This window comes from Mustela nivalis (genome assembly GCF_964662115.1).
Source record: "Mustela nivalis genome assembly, chromosome: 15".
Taxonomy (NCBI): domain Eukaryota; kingdom Metazoa; phylum Chordata; class Mammalia; order Carnivora; family Mustelidae; genus Mustela; species Mustela nivalis.
Window position 1 is genome coordinate 29,179,143 of NC_139034.1, and position 17,042 is coordinate 29,196,184.

Below are 17,042 nucleotides of genomic sequence, written 5' to 3' on the forward strand. Positions count from 1 at the left end.
TGGCTCACTGCCCAGCATGGAGTCTTCTCCTTACACCCCAGCCCACTTGCGTGTGCACTGCACATGCTCCCCCCTCCCCCCCGAATAAATAAAGTCATGAAAGAAACATTATGCCCTTTGGTAGTCCCTCCTCATTTCCCTATCCTCCCTAAACAGCCACATTCCCCAGACCTAAGCAACAATGAATCTACTTTCTATCCATAGATTTGTTCTTTCAGGGCATTCATATAAGTTGAACCATATAATATGCGGGTTTTTGTGACTTAGCATAATGTTTTCAAGGTTTTTGCATGTTATTAGTATGTGTCAGTATTTCCTTCCTTTTTACTGCTGAATGCTGTGCTGTAGTGTGGGTGTATCACATTGTATTTATCCATCAGTTGATGAAAGTTTCGGTTGTTTACTCTTTTTGGCTAGCATGGACAGCATTGCGGTGAACATTCGTGTATAAGTTTGTGTGCAGACATATGTTTTCCTATCTCTTGGGTATTTACCTAGGAGTAGAAATCCTATCAAATGTTGATTTGATGTTTAACCTTTTGAGGAACTGCCAAACTGTTCCAAAGTGGCCGTGCCATTTTACGATCTCAACTGGCAGTGTATGAGTTTCAATTTCTCCACATCCTCAGCAGTAGTCACCTGTCTGTTTATTTTATCTGTCCTAGTAAGTGTTTGATTATAGTTCTGATTTGTATTTCTCTGACAGCTAATTTTGTTGAGCATCTTTTCATGTGCTTATGCACCATTTGTTTATCATCTTTGGAGAACTATCAGTTCAGATCCTTTGCCCATTTTTAAAATTGTGTTGTCTTCTTATGGAATCAAAAGAGTCCATTATGTTATCCTAGATAAAATTCCCTTATCATGTATGTGATTTGCATATCTTTTCTCCTGTGAGATGGCTTTTTAGTTTCTTGGGTATTATGTATTTCTACTAGGTGGTACATATTGTCATGTTCTCTCTTTTTGTGATACTAGCAAGCCTTGATGATCATTGCCTAGATCCATTAATTTTATTAACTGTTGTAAAGTGGTGGTATTTGAATTCTATCATTCCTTTTTTTTTTTAGAATTCTGAGTTTGAAGTTAATATTTCAGCACATTGAAGGTATGATTTTACCGTTTTTGGTTTCCATTGCTTTTCAGAAGCTAGTTTTGTCATATATTCCTTGAAACATGGATGCCCAGTTGGTGGCAGTCTTAGAGTATCAGCGCAATACCCTTTAGGTTTTGTTTTGGTTTTTGCTTTTCGGGCTTTTGTTTGTTTGTTTGTGTGTTTTGTCCCAGAGATATCGTTTTCAGTTTTCTAGCTCTATAGCCTTTTGAAAAGGGAATTTTGTATCCTTTTATGCTCTCCTACCTCCTTCCTTCTAAATAAAATGTATACATTTGCTTCAGTTGGTATACTTAGAAAAACAGAGTTCCTAGCCCAGGGAACAGTATATAAATACCCATACTACAGAGGATTTTTAAAGGAACAGGTTTATTGAGATACTGTTTGTATATCATATAATTCACTCATTGTTAGTGTAAAGTTTGATATTTAATAAGTTTTTACAATTGTGTTGCCATCCCCTCGGTCCAGTTTTAGAACACTTCCATCACCCCAAACCCTGTCCTTTTCTGAAATTATTTATTTATTATTATAAAGATTCTCAACCTGCAGTTGACATAGGCTCCCCCCCCCCCCCATTTAAGATTTTATTTTTAAGTGATCTCCACAGCCAACATAGGGCTCAAACTTACAACCGGAGATCAAGAGCCACATGCTTCACAGACTGTGCCAGGCTTTTCATAGCTTTAGAACCACCTGAAATTGCATGTCAACAATATGTTGTATAGGTCCTGTGTTTTGAAAAAGCAAAATTTTAGTAAAGTGACAGTTATGAATTACTGTCAAAGCCAAAACCATTGAGTGTATCTTGTTAAAGCGAGTCCAAATTGTTCCTGTGACTAAAAAGGTTTAGGAAAGAAAAAGATTGGCGATATGCTGTTTAAAAAATAAAAATAAATTAAAATTACAATTTCATAATAAAGTTATAGACCTGTAAAATATAGACATTTATAAGGCCCATCTGTAGTGAATGTAATCAATAGAGAAATTTTTTAAAGTCTGTTTTCAGACTCTTGTGTTTTAAAGATAATCTGTTTTTCTCTGGCTGCTTTCAGGATTTTTTACTTTTATTTTTGTTTTTTCCTTTTGTGTCTTGCAGTTTTACTGTGATTTCTTTTTATTTTCCTGCTTAATGTTGTTTTGCTTCTTAAATCTGTGGTTCAGTGTTTTTCATCAATTCTGGAAAGTTCTCAGCCAATGTCTCTTCAGATATTTTTTCTGTGCAATGTCTCTGCTATCTTTGTGAACCCAAGTAAGCCCTGTTTTGTAATGTTTTACTTTACCTCTATGTTTCTTACCCTTTCTTCTGTAATTATAAAATTTGTGCTTCTTATATTTCATTATTGATCGTTTCTTCTTACTTGCCTTATGGTTCACTGAATCTCTGTTAAACTCCATCAAATCTACTTATAAAACCTATTGAGTTCTTAATTTTGGTTGTAGTACTGTATTTCAACAATTATTTTTCATATCTCAAAGTTCTGTTTGGTCCTTTTTTTTTTTCGTCCTCCTTCCAGATCTGGCTCTTTCTTTTGTTTCTTTTCTTTTTTCTTTTTACAGTAATCTCTACACCCAGTGTGGGGCTCAGACTCCCAACCCCAAGATCAGGAGTTACACGCTTCATTGACGGAGCCAGCCACATACCCCTAAATCTGGTCATTTCTGATAATTTCTAATGGCTTGCTTATAATTTCATTTTTTTTAATATTTTATTTATTTATTTGACAGACAGAGATCACAAGTAGGCAGAGAGGCAGACAGAGAGAGAGGAGGAAGCAGGCTCCCTTGTCGAGCAGAGAGCCCAATGCAGGGCTCGATCCCAGGACGCTGGGAATATGACCTGAGCCGAAGGCAGAGGCTTTAACCCACTGAGCCACCCAGGTGCCCCTATAATTTCATTTTTCTGTTCCTTGAATATTTGTTGTAATTATTTTATATTTTGTAATTTAATTTTAGTGTTCTGATTCCAAGGAGGGTGGACCTGTAATCCTAGTTGTTGTCATTGAATCTATGGTTATGACTCTCTCTCTCTCTTTTTTTTTTTTAATTTTATTTATTTATTTGACAGGCAGAGATCACAAGTAGGCAGAGAGGCAGGCAGAAAGAGAGCGAAGAGGAGGCAGGCTCCCTGCCGAGCAGAGAGCCCGATGCAGGCCTCCATCCCAGGACTCTGGGATCATGACCTGAGCCGAAGGCAATAGCCTTAACCCGCTGAGCCACCCAGGTGCCCCCCTCTCTCTCTTTTTTAAAGATTTTATTTATTTGAGAGACAGAGATAGCGAGGTGGAGCTTGAACAGGAGAGAGGGTGAAGGAGTCTCCCCACTGAGCATGGAGCCTGAAGTGGGGCTCTATCCCAGGACCCTGGGATAATGATCTTAGCTGAAGCCAGATGCTTAACCGACTGAGCCACCCAGGAGCCCCATGACTCTTTTTTTTTTTTTTTTTTAAGATTATTTATTTATTTATTTGACAGAGATCACAAGTAGGCAGAGAAGCAGGCAGAGGGGCGGGGAGTGAGGAAGCAGGCTCATGACCTGAAGCAGGACCATGACCTGAGCTGAAGGCAGAGGCTTTAACCCACTGAGCCACCCAGGTGCCCAGCCCCATTACTCTTTAGTGGTTTATTTCTCGTATATTTGGTGACTTTTCCTTAATCCTGAGAACCTGATGGAACTGCTTTTTAGCAGAAAAGGTTTGCATCTGTTGAGGCATTTTGGCCATCTTGAGAGTTTGGGCTAAATGAGAAGTTCAGGGTGTTTTGTTTTTTTTTTTTAAACATTTTATTTATTTATATGACAGACAGAGATCACAAGTAGTCAGAGGCAGGCAGAGAGAGGGGAAAGAAGGCTCCCTGCTGAGCAGAGAGACGGATGCGATGCGGGACTCGATCCCAGGCCCCTGAGATCATGACCTAAGCAGAAGGCAGAGGCTTAACCCACTGAGCCACTCAGGCACCCCAAGTTTAGTTTTTTAACCTGGACTTAATTTTCTATTCCCAGTGTGAATAGATTATTAACCTCATACTTTCCCTTTCACATATTTGCTTTTGACAACTTGCTCCATGGTGAACTTTACTGACTTTACTGACTTTTGACAACTTGCCCCATGGTGAACTTTACTGACTTTACTGACTCCTTTACCTCCTTAGTATTTATGTGAGCTTAGCAATGCATTTAATTTCTTCCGTTATTGCTTGGATCCATTTTAATGAAACAGAAGACTTCTCAGAAGTATGAGGTCTTCCACAAGTGACATCTTTTGTTACTAGAAAGATATATGCATAGTATTTAAAATAAATACCATTATTGCATTTCTCTCTCTCTCTCTCACACACACACCCACCCACCCCTGATCCTAACAGTAACTTCTTTAAAACTAACAAAGTATCCAGTTGTTCAAATTTCCAGTGATCTCAAGTGTTACATATTTTTGAACAGTTTGTTTGGATCAGTATCCAGATAGAGATCTGTAGCCTTACTCTGAATGAATTTGAAGTCTCTTTTTAAAAGTATAATCTTTTTTTTAAAATTCAACTAGCCAACATATAGTACATAATTAGTTTCAGATGTAGAGTTGAGTTATTCATTAGTTGCATATAACATCCGGTGTTCATCATATCACATGCCTTCCTTGATGCCACCATGCAGTTACCCCATCCACTCACCCACCTCCCTCCAGCAACCCTCACTTTCTTCCCTATAGTCTCTTAATCTATAATCTTTTAATCTCACCTTTTTTTTGCCATTTATAGTATCATTTAATGTGTTTATTTGCCCTCTGTATTTTCTGTAAATTGATAGTTGAATCTGGAGGCATTATCAGATTCAGATTATTTTGGGCAGAGGAGACAAGAGTACATCATACGTGATGGTTTTCTCTTCCATCAAGATGGCACATAGTGTGTGATTGTCTCTCACTGTAATGCTGACAGCCATTGAGGAACATCAGCTAAATTAATTATTATTTTAGGAGTTGTAAACAGTGATATTCTAGTTCTGTCCTTCCTACTTTATTAGCTGGACTACTATTTTAAACAGAAAATTCCCCTCATTTATTAATTGGTTACGTTACCCTCGTGATAAAATTTGTTTAGGTAAAGGCAAAATTTGTGCTTGATTCTCTCCATTTATCAGTTTTGAGAACAATGAGGTGATTCATTAGCACCTTCCAGTGATGACCAGTTGGTTTTTTTTTTTTTTTTCATATTCTGAATTCATGAATTGAATCATATGTATGATTCAGCTCATTGTGTTGTTATTTTTTTTACGGTTTTATTTATTTATTCAAGAGGGGTAGGATGGGAGGAGCAGAGGAATAGGAACAAGCCCACTCTGTGCAGAGCTCAGAGCCTGATGTGGGGCTCGATCTCATCACGCCGAGATCATGACATGAGCCAAAAACAAGAGTTAGATGTTCAACTGACTCAGCCATCCCGGTGCCCCCATAGTAGTCATTATTTTTATTGATACTCTGATTGACCATCCTTAACCAATTGGAGCCCCTTCAAGGTAGATTTTGAGTGTTTTTGACAGATCTAGGAATTTTAAGTAGAGTGATAGAGGAATGTTTTTAAAATGATATATTCTGCATGTATTGGTATTTCTGATTCAAGTTCAAGACAAAAAGAAGGGTTTTACTAAAGAGCTTCAACCATATATCTCTATCTCCTTTATCCCAGGTTGAAATTCCTTGTTTGCTTTGATCAGGGTTGGTAGAATTAGAATATCATATTACTACTAATTTCATCTCTTCCAAATACATACACAACAGTGTCAGAATAATAATCTACCTCAATACTGTAACCAGTAGTAGGATTACTGAAAATGGTATAGTTTCCTTTGTATTTATCTTGTCTTTAGGGTTGACTGGGAACATACAGATTACTATGTTGAAAGTTATATAGGATAGTGTAACTGTGTCACCAAGTGAATATACGTTTAGATTAATTAATTTTTAAAATTCTTTTAGAAATTGCTTTCTCATACTTTTATGTAATTCATTTTCGTATAGGTCTGAAATCAAAGGCTGCCTGGTTTCCTTTAGCTCTTTACAATGTTTTCTCCCTATTCTTGTATATTTTTCTATGTGATCTGTTTCATTTACTCTTTTTTAGTTTATTTTTGGTATTTTGGAAGGTTCGTATATTTGTTATAGTGGTTAACTTTATTTAGTCCCCCTGTTTTTTAGTCTTTATTGATTCCCTGTTATATGCATTACTGAATTTGATTGTGACCTCTTTTTTCCCTTTTCCCCCAGCAACTGATAGGAGGTATATCCTTCTTTAAAAAGTTTTTTTTAATTGACCATTATTTTGAAATATATATTGACATGCAGTTGTGAAACGTAACATAGAAATATCCATTGTACTTTGTACTCAGTTTCCCCAATGGGAACTTCTTGCAACACTCTAGTAAAATATTGATATTTATACAGTCAAAATACAAAGCATTTCTATCACCACAAAGATCTCTTTTTATTGCCAGTTTATAGCCGTGCTCCCTCCTTTCCACCCTACCTCTCTTCAACCCCTGACAACTACTAATCTCTTCTCCATTTCTGTAATTTTGTTGCTTTAGGAGTGTTATTTAAATGGAATTGTATGGTATGTAACCTTTTGGGTTTTTTTTTTTTTCTGTTAGTATAATTCTCTGGAGATTCATCCAAATTGTTCCTTGTCTGAATAGTTCCTTCCTTTTTGCTGCTGGATAATATTCTATGGTGTATATATAGTTTGTTTAAACTGTAAAGGATATCTGGGGTTATTCCAGGCTTAGGTTTTTATGAATAAGACAGGTATAAATGTTTGTTTACAGATTTTCTGTAAACTTAAGTTTTCATTTCTCTGATACAAAGTTCTAGATGTGTGGTTGCTGAATACTGTGGTGTTTGCATGTTTCATTTTTTTTTTTTTAAGATTTTATTTATTTGACAGACAGAGATCACACAAAGGCAGAGAGGCAGGCAGAGAGAGAGGAAGGGAAGCAGGCTCACCGCTGAACAGAGAGCCTGATGTGGGGCTTGATCCCAGGACCCCGGGATCATGACCTGAGCCGCAGGCAGAGGCTTTAACCCACTGAGCCACCCAGCCGCCCCTGCATGTTTCATTTTTTAAGAAACTGTTTTCCTGATGGCTGTACCATTTTACAATCCCACTAACAATGCACGAGCTTCTACATATCCTCATAAACATTTGGTGTTGTCACAATTATTTATTTTAGCTGTTCTGATAGATGTGTAGTAATATCTCATTGTGGTTTTAATTTGTATTTCCCTAATGGCTAATAATATTGAACATCTTTTTTCTTGTGCTTATTTGCCATCTCTATATCCTCTTTAAGATATACACTTCATTTCTTTTGCTTATTTTCTAATTTAATTAACTTTCTCTTGGGCTTTGAGAGTTCTCTATATATTTCAGATACTAGTCCTTTATTGCATATGTAGTTTGCAAATATTTTTTTCTATCTCTAGCTTGTCTTTTCATCCCCTTCCCATGGGGGCTTTCTCAGAGCAATGTTTTTTAATTTTTTTTTGTTGTTGTTGTTTTTTAATTTTGATGAGGTCCAACTTACCAGTTACTTCTTTTTCTTTTTCTTTCTTTTTTAAGATTTTATTTATTTGTTTATCAGAGAGAGCACAGGCACGCAGAGTGGCAGGCAGAGGCAGAGAGAGAAGCAGGCTCCTCACTGAGCAAGGAGCCCGATGCGGGAATCGATCCCAGGACCCCGACCTGATTCGAAGGCAGTGGCTCAACCGACTGAGCCATCCAGACTCCCCCATTTCTTTCATGCGTTATGCTTTTAAAGTCAAATTTAAGAACTCTTTGCCTAGCTCCAGAACCCAGAGATTTTTTTTCTGAATGCTTTATAGTTTTACACTTAAATGTGATACATTTTATATTAATTTTTGTGTAAAATATGAGACTTAAATTGAGATTTCATACATTTTGTCTAGCAGTGTCTACCTGTTCTAGCAACATTTGTTGAAAAGCCTCTTTCCTTTATTGAACTGCTTTTACCCTTTGTCAGAAATCAGTTTGAGCATATTTGTATAGGTCTTTTTTTTTTTTCATTCTGTTCTGTTAATCCACCAATATCACACAGTGTTTATTATTATAGCTCTGTAATCTTGAAATTGGATAGACTGGTCCCTCCCACTTTATTCTTCTTTTTCAAAAATTGTTTTAGCTCTTCTAATTACTTTGCCTTTCTATATAAATTTTAGAATATTATTTTCTGTATCTACAAAGAATGCTGCTGGGATTTTGAGAGGAATTGTGTTAAACCTGTGTATTATTGTGGGGAGAATTGACATATTTATACCATGTTGAGTGTACCAATCCATGAACCCAGTGTATCTCTCAATTTTTTTTATCTTTCATCATTTTGGATTCTTTCATCAATGTTGTGTAGTTTTCAACATGTATGTCCTGTGCATGTATTGTTTAGGTTCATACGTAAGTATTTTTTGAGAGATTATAAATGCTACAAGGTGTATTTTTAATTTTGGTACCCATGTATTCATTGCTAGTATATAGACATACAATTGATACTTGTATTTTTATGTTGTGTCCTATGACCTTGTTGAACTGACTTCTTATATCTACCTAATAAATCACTGGAGGGTTTTTTTTGTTGTTGTTGTTTGTTTTTTTGACTAATGTCCAGAGGCATTTTTCTTTTTTTCTATCTTTTTTTTTTTTCTTCTTTTTGGAAATTCACTCATTTTTTCGGATATATTTTGGTATTGGTTTCTCTCAGTTAATGTCCCAGGAATCAGTGCACTCTTTCAATATTTCATTTAAAGACTTCTAGTTGTAGGACTTTTTTCTCTCTAATTATAGTTTTTGGTATTTGCTTTATTTCATTGCTTTGGTTTTATTCTTTGACGTGTTCTTATTGTATGGATGTAACATCTTTGCTTAGCTTTATTGTCACTTTCATTCTAATATTTTCACCTTCCTTTATTTATTTATTTATATATTTACTTGATTTTAAGTAATCTCTACACCTGGTGTGGGGGTCGAACTTACAACCCTGAAATCAAGAGTCACATGCCCTGCTAACTAAGCCAGCCAGGTGTTTCTCACCTTTATTTCTTTTGATTAAAAACTTATTTGCACATTCTTTATCTCTTAAGCATTATCTGTTGTGTATTGAATCTTATAACTATTCTTGAGTAGGTTTCCTTTCTGAAATAATTTTTTTTCTTTTACTTCAAATTCTTTTCTGATTTCTAGCACCTGATTTCTGAGTTTTTTGCATTCTGATTTGGAATGTTATTTCACATTTTCTTGGATTAAATTTTTATCTGTTTTGTAGGTATGGCTTTTTGGTGGCAAGCTTTTAGAGTCAACGTTCTGCTCCTTATTTTCATTTTTTCTTTTTAAGATTTTATATATTTATTTGACAGAGAGAGAGAGAGAGATCACCAGTAGGCAGAGAAGCAGACAGAGGGAAAAGGAGAGGCAGGCTCCCTGTGGAGCAGAAAGCCTGATGTGGGGCTCAATCCTGGTACCCTGATATCATGACCTGAGCTGAAGGCAGAGGCTTAACCCACTGAGCAACCCAGGCGCCCCTATTTTCCCTTTTTTTTATGGCATGGAATTTGATCTCAACCCTTTTCTGTTGCTCGTTTATAATAGGTTTTCCTGAACTTTTTGGAGCAAGGGATGGTCAGGATAATTTTTCTAGCTTTACCACTCTGTACCCCTTCTTCTGTTGATTTTTACAAAGTGATAAGAAATATTTAGCTTTCTATGTTCTGAGATTGTCTCTTTAATTAACCCACTTTTGTCTGATACCTCCTTTTCTTTGCTTCATTGTGCCTGTCTTGCTCAACTGAGATTCTTCTCCCAGAAGTTTCTTTTCAGTGTAGGACTTTGTCCAGGAAGGGAGTCTTCACTCCTTAGTTTTTGAGTGTAGAGCCTTATACCTTACAGTTGGTATATACAAAAGAGCTTTTCCATTTGTAGCTATTTGCATATTGCCTTTCTAAACTCTAATGATTTACGATTTGGGGTTTTTCTGACCTCAAGTCCTTCAGTTACCTACCCTATTACTTGAGCTCTTCTGTTTCCTTCTGTGTATACATGCTATACCATGTGACTCCTATAGTTGACAGTTTAACCCAGATCCTGCTTGTATTTGAGAATTCGTGGGGATACCCTGTCACTTAGCCTTGTAGATTTTGTCCGTGGGGTTTGGGTTTGGCTGTTCTGGTGACTGTGTTTGTGTGTGTGTGTGTTTCTCTTTTAGGGGAGTTTATAGAAGATAAAAAACTTCATTGAGAACTTTTATTCAAGAGAAAGACCACACAAGTAGACTAGTTAGGAGGCTATTGTGGCAGTCCAGGTGAGATAACGGTGGCTTAGTCTAGGATAATGGCAGTTGAGCTAGAAGGGTTGAATCCTAGTTTTGGTGCCTTGTTGGGTGTCAAAGTGTGAGAGACTGTGCAGACATGGATGATCTCCTAAAATTGGGGTTCTTAAAACTGTTTGGATGCTGGTGATTTTTCCTAATACTGGGAATATTCATGGAAGAGTAGTTTTTTGGGGGGAAGGGTTTTTTTGGGAGGGGAGGAGGAAAGAGATCAGCTATTAAGGGTATTTGTAAGCATTCTAAATGTGAAGTCTTGCAACAGTCTAGCCCCAAACCACGTATAGATATATTTCATTTCTTCAGGAAGCTTTTTCCTGATTCCCTAATCATGTCTCCTTCCAACATTAAACTTTATTTTCCTATCTTAACATTTAACACGTTTTTTTTGTTTTTTGTTGTTTTTTTTTTCATTTAACACATTTATATTACTGGTTATCACTAATGTGTTTTTCACTAGACCGACTGTTGGCAAACATTCTCTTAAAAGGAGAGAAGGTAAATATTTTAGGTTTTGGGAGCCAAGAGACAAAAATAGGTATATTTCATGGATACTTAATATCATTTATAATACAACCACCTGAAAGTGTCAAAACCATTCCTGTTCATTCCTACAGAAAACAGCCCAAGGTTTGGGGCACAGGCTGTGGTTTACTGACAACTGTACTAGACTGTAAATTCTATATTTGTCTCCCAGTTGCAGGCATATTGCCTGTTCCATTTTAGATGAATTCAGTGAATTTTTGTTGAGTGAGTGAATATAGTACTTACATATTTGAGATCAGTCAGGAGGGCTGAACTAAAGATAGATATTTGAGAGTGGTCATCAAAAAGTAATTGAAGACATGAGAGTAAATGAGATCACTTGGGAAGAATGTTAGGGAGGAGAGGGCCCAAGATGGAGCCTTTTTCTGTAATTCAGAGAAGAGAATGCATCATGACTAATTCAGTGGTACTTTTATCATATACATAGTGGTCAGTACCTGTTGCTGATTGACCTAAGCCATCTGGCTATTTTACATGCGTATGGTTCTTTTGGGTGAGTAGGAAGCCTTTTAACTATTAGAGGTAGGTGAAGTAACAGGTATTTTTTCCTTAGAAATTTTACTACCAGTGAGTTATGTTATAATAAAAGAAGCTTTAGAATTCTGCCACTTATACAAACATGTGGCAAGCAGTTACCACCTTGCAATAGAACTTGAACTATAAGCATATACCACAAAGAACTGATTAGGACTAGGTGACAAAATCTAAGAAAGGGTGATATATAGGATCAAAGGGAGGCATAGATTCAAAAACTTCCCTGAAGACAGACTGCTGGACTTGCCAGATTCTTAAACTGCAAATAGACAAAAATCAGGCATATGTACAGTATTCCTAGTCAATCTATATATCTTGCACAGTTTCATTTCAGGTATAAAAAAGTTATTTCCAACATCTCTTATACTAATTAACAAACCGTTGTCTAAATTCAGATGTTGATATTCGAAGCACTTACTTAACGGGGAGCTAACTTCTGATATGAATGCTTCACATGCTACTAACTTACTTTGAAGTGTGGAGTCCTAATTTAGGGAACTTTCAAAGTTGACACACCACTTCTATTGATGCTGAAGTTTTTGTTTTTTTTTTAAGATTTATTTATTTGACAGAGAGAGATCACAAGTAGGCAGAGAGGCAGGCAGAGAGAGAGAGAGAGGAGGAAGCAGGCTCCCCACCAAGGAGAGAGCCCGATGCGGGGCTTGATCCCAGGACCCTGGGATCATGACCTGAGCTGAAGGCAGAGGCTTTAACCCTCTGAGCCACCCAGGCACCCCGATGCTGAAATATTTTAATGTGAATTACAGTATAGCGTTAACTTGATCATATTTTGTAAGGGATATGTTGCCTAGATCTTTTTTTGTTGTGTGCCTATCATCTTATTAACAGTTCATAAATAATTAAGTGTAGTAGTTATTGCAATGAAAATATTTTTCCTTCTCAGTACTAGTAACAGTTTGACTAGATATTCATATAGGCAAATTTTATCTGTAGTGCAGTTCTAATCTTCAAGTAAATCAAGACAGTTTAGAATTATCAAAATAACATTGGTATTTGAAAATTGCTCAACATTTATTTTCATTCTACATGATGAATTTATACACGAAGCAGTCTGTATATTCATCATATTAAAGTCAAAACACAGAAACATAGAATTAGATTCAAGGTTGAACCCTACTAGTGATAATAGTTTTATCAGTGCATCATTTCTTCACATTAAATGAATGCTACTAATTTGAATTTTGTTTGGCAGTTTTGTTTACATTTAATATATATATTTAAGCATAAGCTAAATCTAGGTTAATATTTCAGTATATTTAACAAACTTTGTAATTTGATTTTCATGGGATTTTTTTTTCTAAAAAGAGAATTAATTTATCATTGCCATTTACAAAAACTTGATAGAGATACCATAACAAAAGAATTATTAAATAAAATAGTACCATACTGAATCTGGCAATATATTAAAATAATAATATACCACAACCATGTAATGTTTATGTAGCCTTTAATCCAAAAATTTAAGGATTTTACCATACTTATATGTGTAATAAGATAATCCATCCTATCAGTACATCAAGGGGAGAGAGGCTCTCTGATCATTTTAGTCATTCCTGGTTAAGACCGGGCCTGATAGAGCCTCACTGTAAACTTAGAAGGACTCTGCCTTTTGATGCAAAATATCTATCCCAAATTTATATCCCTTTTCATGTGGTTTCAAGGCCATTACAATTAAGTCTTTTACTTTATTTTTTTAAAGATTTTATTTATTTATTTGACAGAGATGACAGGCAGAGAGGTGGGAGGGAGGAGCAGGCTTACTGCTGAGCAAAGAGCCCAATGCGGGGCTCGATCACAGGACCCTGAGATCAGGACCTAAGCCAAAGGTAGAAGCTTAACCCACTGAGCCACCCAGGTGCCCCAAGTCTTTTACTTTTTGAAGACATGAATCATTTGAGATAGATTTCATCAGTTGCAAACGTCAAAAACCAACTCTGGCCAACGTAAGCAAAACCATAATTTATTGGAAGAATATAGGTAGTTCATAAAATGAGTGGGGACACCTGAGAACTGGGACTAGAGCAACTCCAGGATGTAAGTATTATTCACTATCTTGTCCAGATATTTCCTTTGGAAATTAATGTGCTGCCTCTCTTTTTCCTCTTTTTTTTTCCTTTCCATTTTGCTCAAGGTTCAGAGTCATGGGGGCAAAAGCTCTACTAGCATGATTTCAGTCTCGTGCCCTATTCAAAATTAGGAGAGAATGAGATACTTTAATAGGAGTTTGATCAAGGCAATCCACAGCAGAAGGTATATAATTCCCCAGAGATACCTGGGTGCATTTAGACAAGGGGAATGGATGCTAGGCAGCCAAGCCCTACCTTCAGCTCCCCCCAAATTAAAAAACTCCCCACAAGATTAACCAACAGATATCCAGTAAAATAGACAGGAGTTTTGGCTTTTTAAATTCCCATGGTTCATTTAAAGTCTAAAACTGACCAGTCCTCAATCCTTAACAATGAATTACTTCCAGAAAATTCTATATATTAAATGCCTTAGACCTTAATTTTTTTATTGTGTTATGTTAGTGATCATACAGTACATCATTAGTTTTTGATGTTGTGTTCCATGATTCATTGTTTGCATATAATACCCAGTGCTCTACGATTTGCATCAACATGGATAGAACTGGGGGGGATTATGCTAAGTGAAATAAGTCAAGCCTTAGATCTTAATTTATCTACTAGCAGTATCAATATTCAGTACTTATGTGTTCTTTATTTTTCCTTTTAGACAATGAGAAGACACCGGAATGAAGTGACAGTTGAACTGCGAAAGGTAAGGGTGATTGCATTTAACAGAAAGTAATTAGGAGGTTTTTCTGATTTTAAAATTCTGTATAACTTGAATAATGAAAATACTATAGCAAATTAGTGGTCATCCCTAAACCACACAGCATGAAAATGTATCATTAAATAGTTAAAATGGTATTTACTTATAACAGCTTTCATTTATTGAGGTATTGTGTGAAGTATTTTAGTGCCTGCATTGAAATTCTCAGATCTGGTGAAATTAGATACTCTTCTGTTTCGTTTTTACTTTTTTTCTCAAGATCCTCTCTTTCTTTGGGCCATGTGCTAGACAGGATTCCTCTACCTTTTTCATGTAAAAGTTACACATACTTGTTAAAGATACTTTAGAAAAATAGAAGTAAAATAACCTTTTATCTTACCAGTTAAATAAAACTGCTGTTAAAAATTGCATTTTCTTCTTTTTATTTTTTTTTTGAGGACTTTAGAATGAACCTTCATGAGATTGTGTATTCATGCAAGCTCATTTTATTTGAAGCTAGTATTTTAATTCCCAATCAAGAAAGTATACATAACTAACTCTCTATATTACATGTACATTAAAAAAATAGACTTTAAAATTTATTTCTAAGTCTTTGTGTTCATTTTAGATTAGCTTCTTTTCTTGATCTTAATTCACTCCTGAAATTTCTATATTAAATTACCATCTTGAAACTTTTCAATTTTGGAGAAAAGAAAGGTCTCGATTCTGAGAGTAACACACTCCCAGTTACTAAAACTATAAATAGACCTGTGCATTTATTTATTTAATAAGTGTTTATTAAATACCCACTTTGGGTCATGAATTTTTACTCAGCATCAATATTAAGCTCATTGGTATCGTATATAGTTCCTGAAATTCATTTTCCTAACTCCCTATGCGGCCTACCCCCCAGTCTTTAGTAGAATTGAAAACTGCTTGCTAATTCCAGTGTTCCTGCACCTTAAATTCTTCAGAGATACTTACAGATTAACAACGGTGATTTGGCCATCATATTTTCAAGTTTTTTCAGATCCTTGTTTCATCTGGACCAGAGAAGTAAACTAAGCTTTAATTTAATAAAGAGAGTGAGGTGAGCTCCTTGCCAATCTTGACACTTCAGACCTAGCTTCTTTTTTTTTTTTTTTTTTTTTGCTTTTTAACTTTTTATTAGCTTTATTAACTTTTTATTAGCTTTTTATTATTTATCCCTAAACCACACAGCATAAGAATGTATCATTAAATAGTTAAAATGGTATTTACTTATAACATGTATAGAAAAAGGTCAACACATCTAAGCGTACAGCTTGATGAATTTTCACAAAGTGAGCACATCTGTGTAATAAGCTCCTAGGTCAAGAAAGAGAACATTACCTGTATTCCAAGGCTCTTTCCTAGTTATCCTTTCCCCCAAGGGTAAGCATTATCTTGATTTTTTAATATTATAGATTATTTTGCATAGTTTGAACCTTATATAAATAGAATAGTTAAGTGTTCTTTTATGACTAGTTTTTCATTTGTCATGTAAAGATCATTCTCCTCAATAGAGGCAGTAGGAGTAAAACATCTGTTAACACTATACCAACTATCCCCAGATATGAGCCTTTATTTTCCCTTAAATTGTCATGCTTGGAAAACAACCCTAAAACTTTGTATTGGTCCTGGTATCATTCAGAATCCTCCTCTTATTTTAAGCTTTTTAGCTCTTCTAGTATGCTTATAAATACAAGCTATTCATTTGTAATTATATTTGGCTGTTTGTTCCTCCTTCTGTAGTTGTGCTGTCTTCTGGACTTAATTTATATAATTAAATTTCTTGCTTGTCAGAATGCATCTTTTTAAATATCCATTTTGGTTACCTTAGACTCCTCTTATCTCTTCTTTTTCTCTGTAGATAACATTATTTCCTTTTCAGTCACCAGAGTTAACTCCTAGAAATCTTTACAGAAGGACCAAAAATGAAATTAACTAAAGAAATCTCAAGAAATTTCTTACTTCACATTTCAGAATTCCCTGGCTAAGCAGCAGAATGTGAACCGTTCCTGAAACAAATCCTAAACTTCAGGCAAAGCTTAATTGATTTTGGTGATTCTAAAGAGGTGTGGAGAGCCCTCCAGGAAAAGATTCCTTTTTATAGCCAGTGTCTGTCTCTACTTCTAGTCTTTCTTTTTCTATAGCTCCATTGAGGAGAAAATCACAGCGTTGTTGTTTCTGACATTGAGATTCTTGAAAAATACAAGAAAGCTAGTTTCCCGTGATTCACAGATGAGCTCTACCATTTGCATTAGATTGTAATATTTTAAAGTGAGGGTGATAATCACACTCCCTTACGCCAGGTACTCTCCAGTCTCTCTCCCAGACTATCCCTAAATGCCTAGTCAAATTCTGGACCAAGAGTTGGTACTTGCTAAATGCCAATATTCAAGAATGAAATTGATTATGATATCTTAAAATTTTCTATATATTTAAATCATTTATTGAACTTCTAAAAAATCATTTATTGAATTTTTAATACAAATACTATAGATACAAAGCAGTACTATCTGAAAGTTTTAATCTGTGACAAATTAGGGAGCTTGTGTTAAAATATTAAACAAGGAGCTTCTTCCTGTACCAAAAAATCCTTCTGCCTAAATACATAAATAATGGAACTAAATGTGTTTAGTTTGTAGTTATTTCT

At 35.5% G+C, this 17,042-nt stretch overlaps 1 protein-coding gene across 1 annotated transcript in view; it reads left to right on the forward strand.

Moving 5' to 3' along the window:
* Positions 1–17,042, forward strand: part of KPNA3 (karyopherin subunit alpha 3) — a 102,271-nt gene that overhangs the window by 33,847 nt on the left and 51,382 nt on the right. The window contains exon 2 of the mRNA XM_082701544.1: positions 14,327–14,371. Coding sequence (XP_082557670.1) covers positions 14,327–14,371 — 45 coding nt within the window. The remainder of the gene's footprint in view (positions 1–14,326; positions 14,372–17,042) is intronic.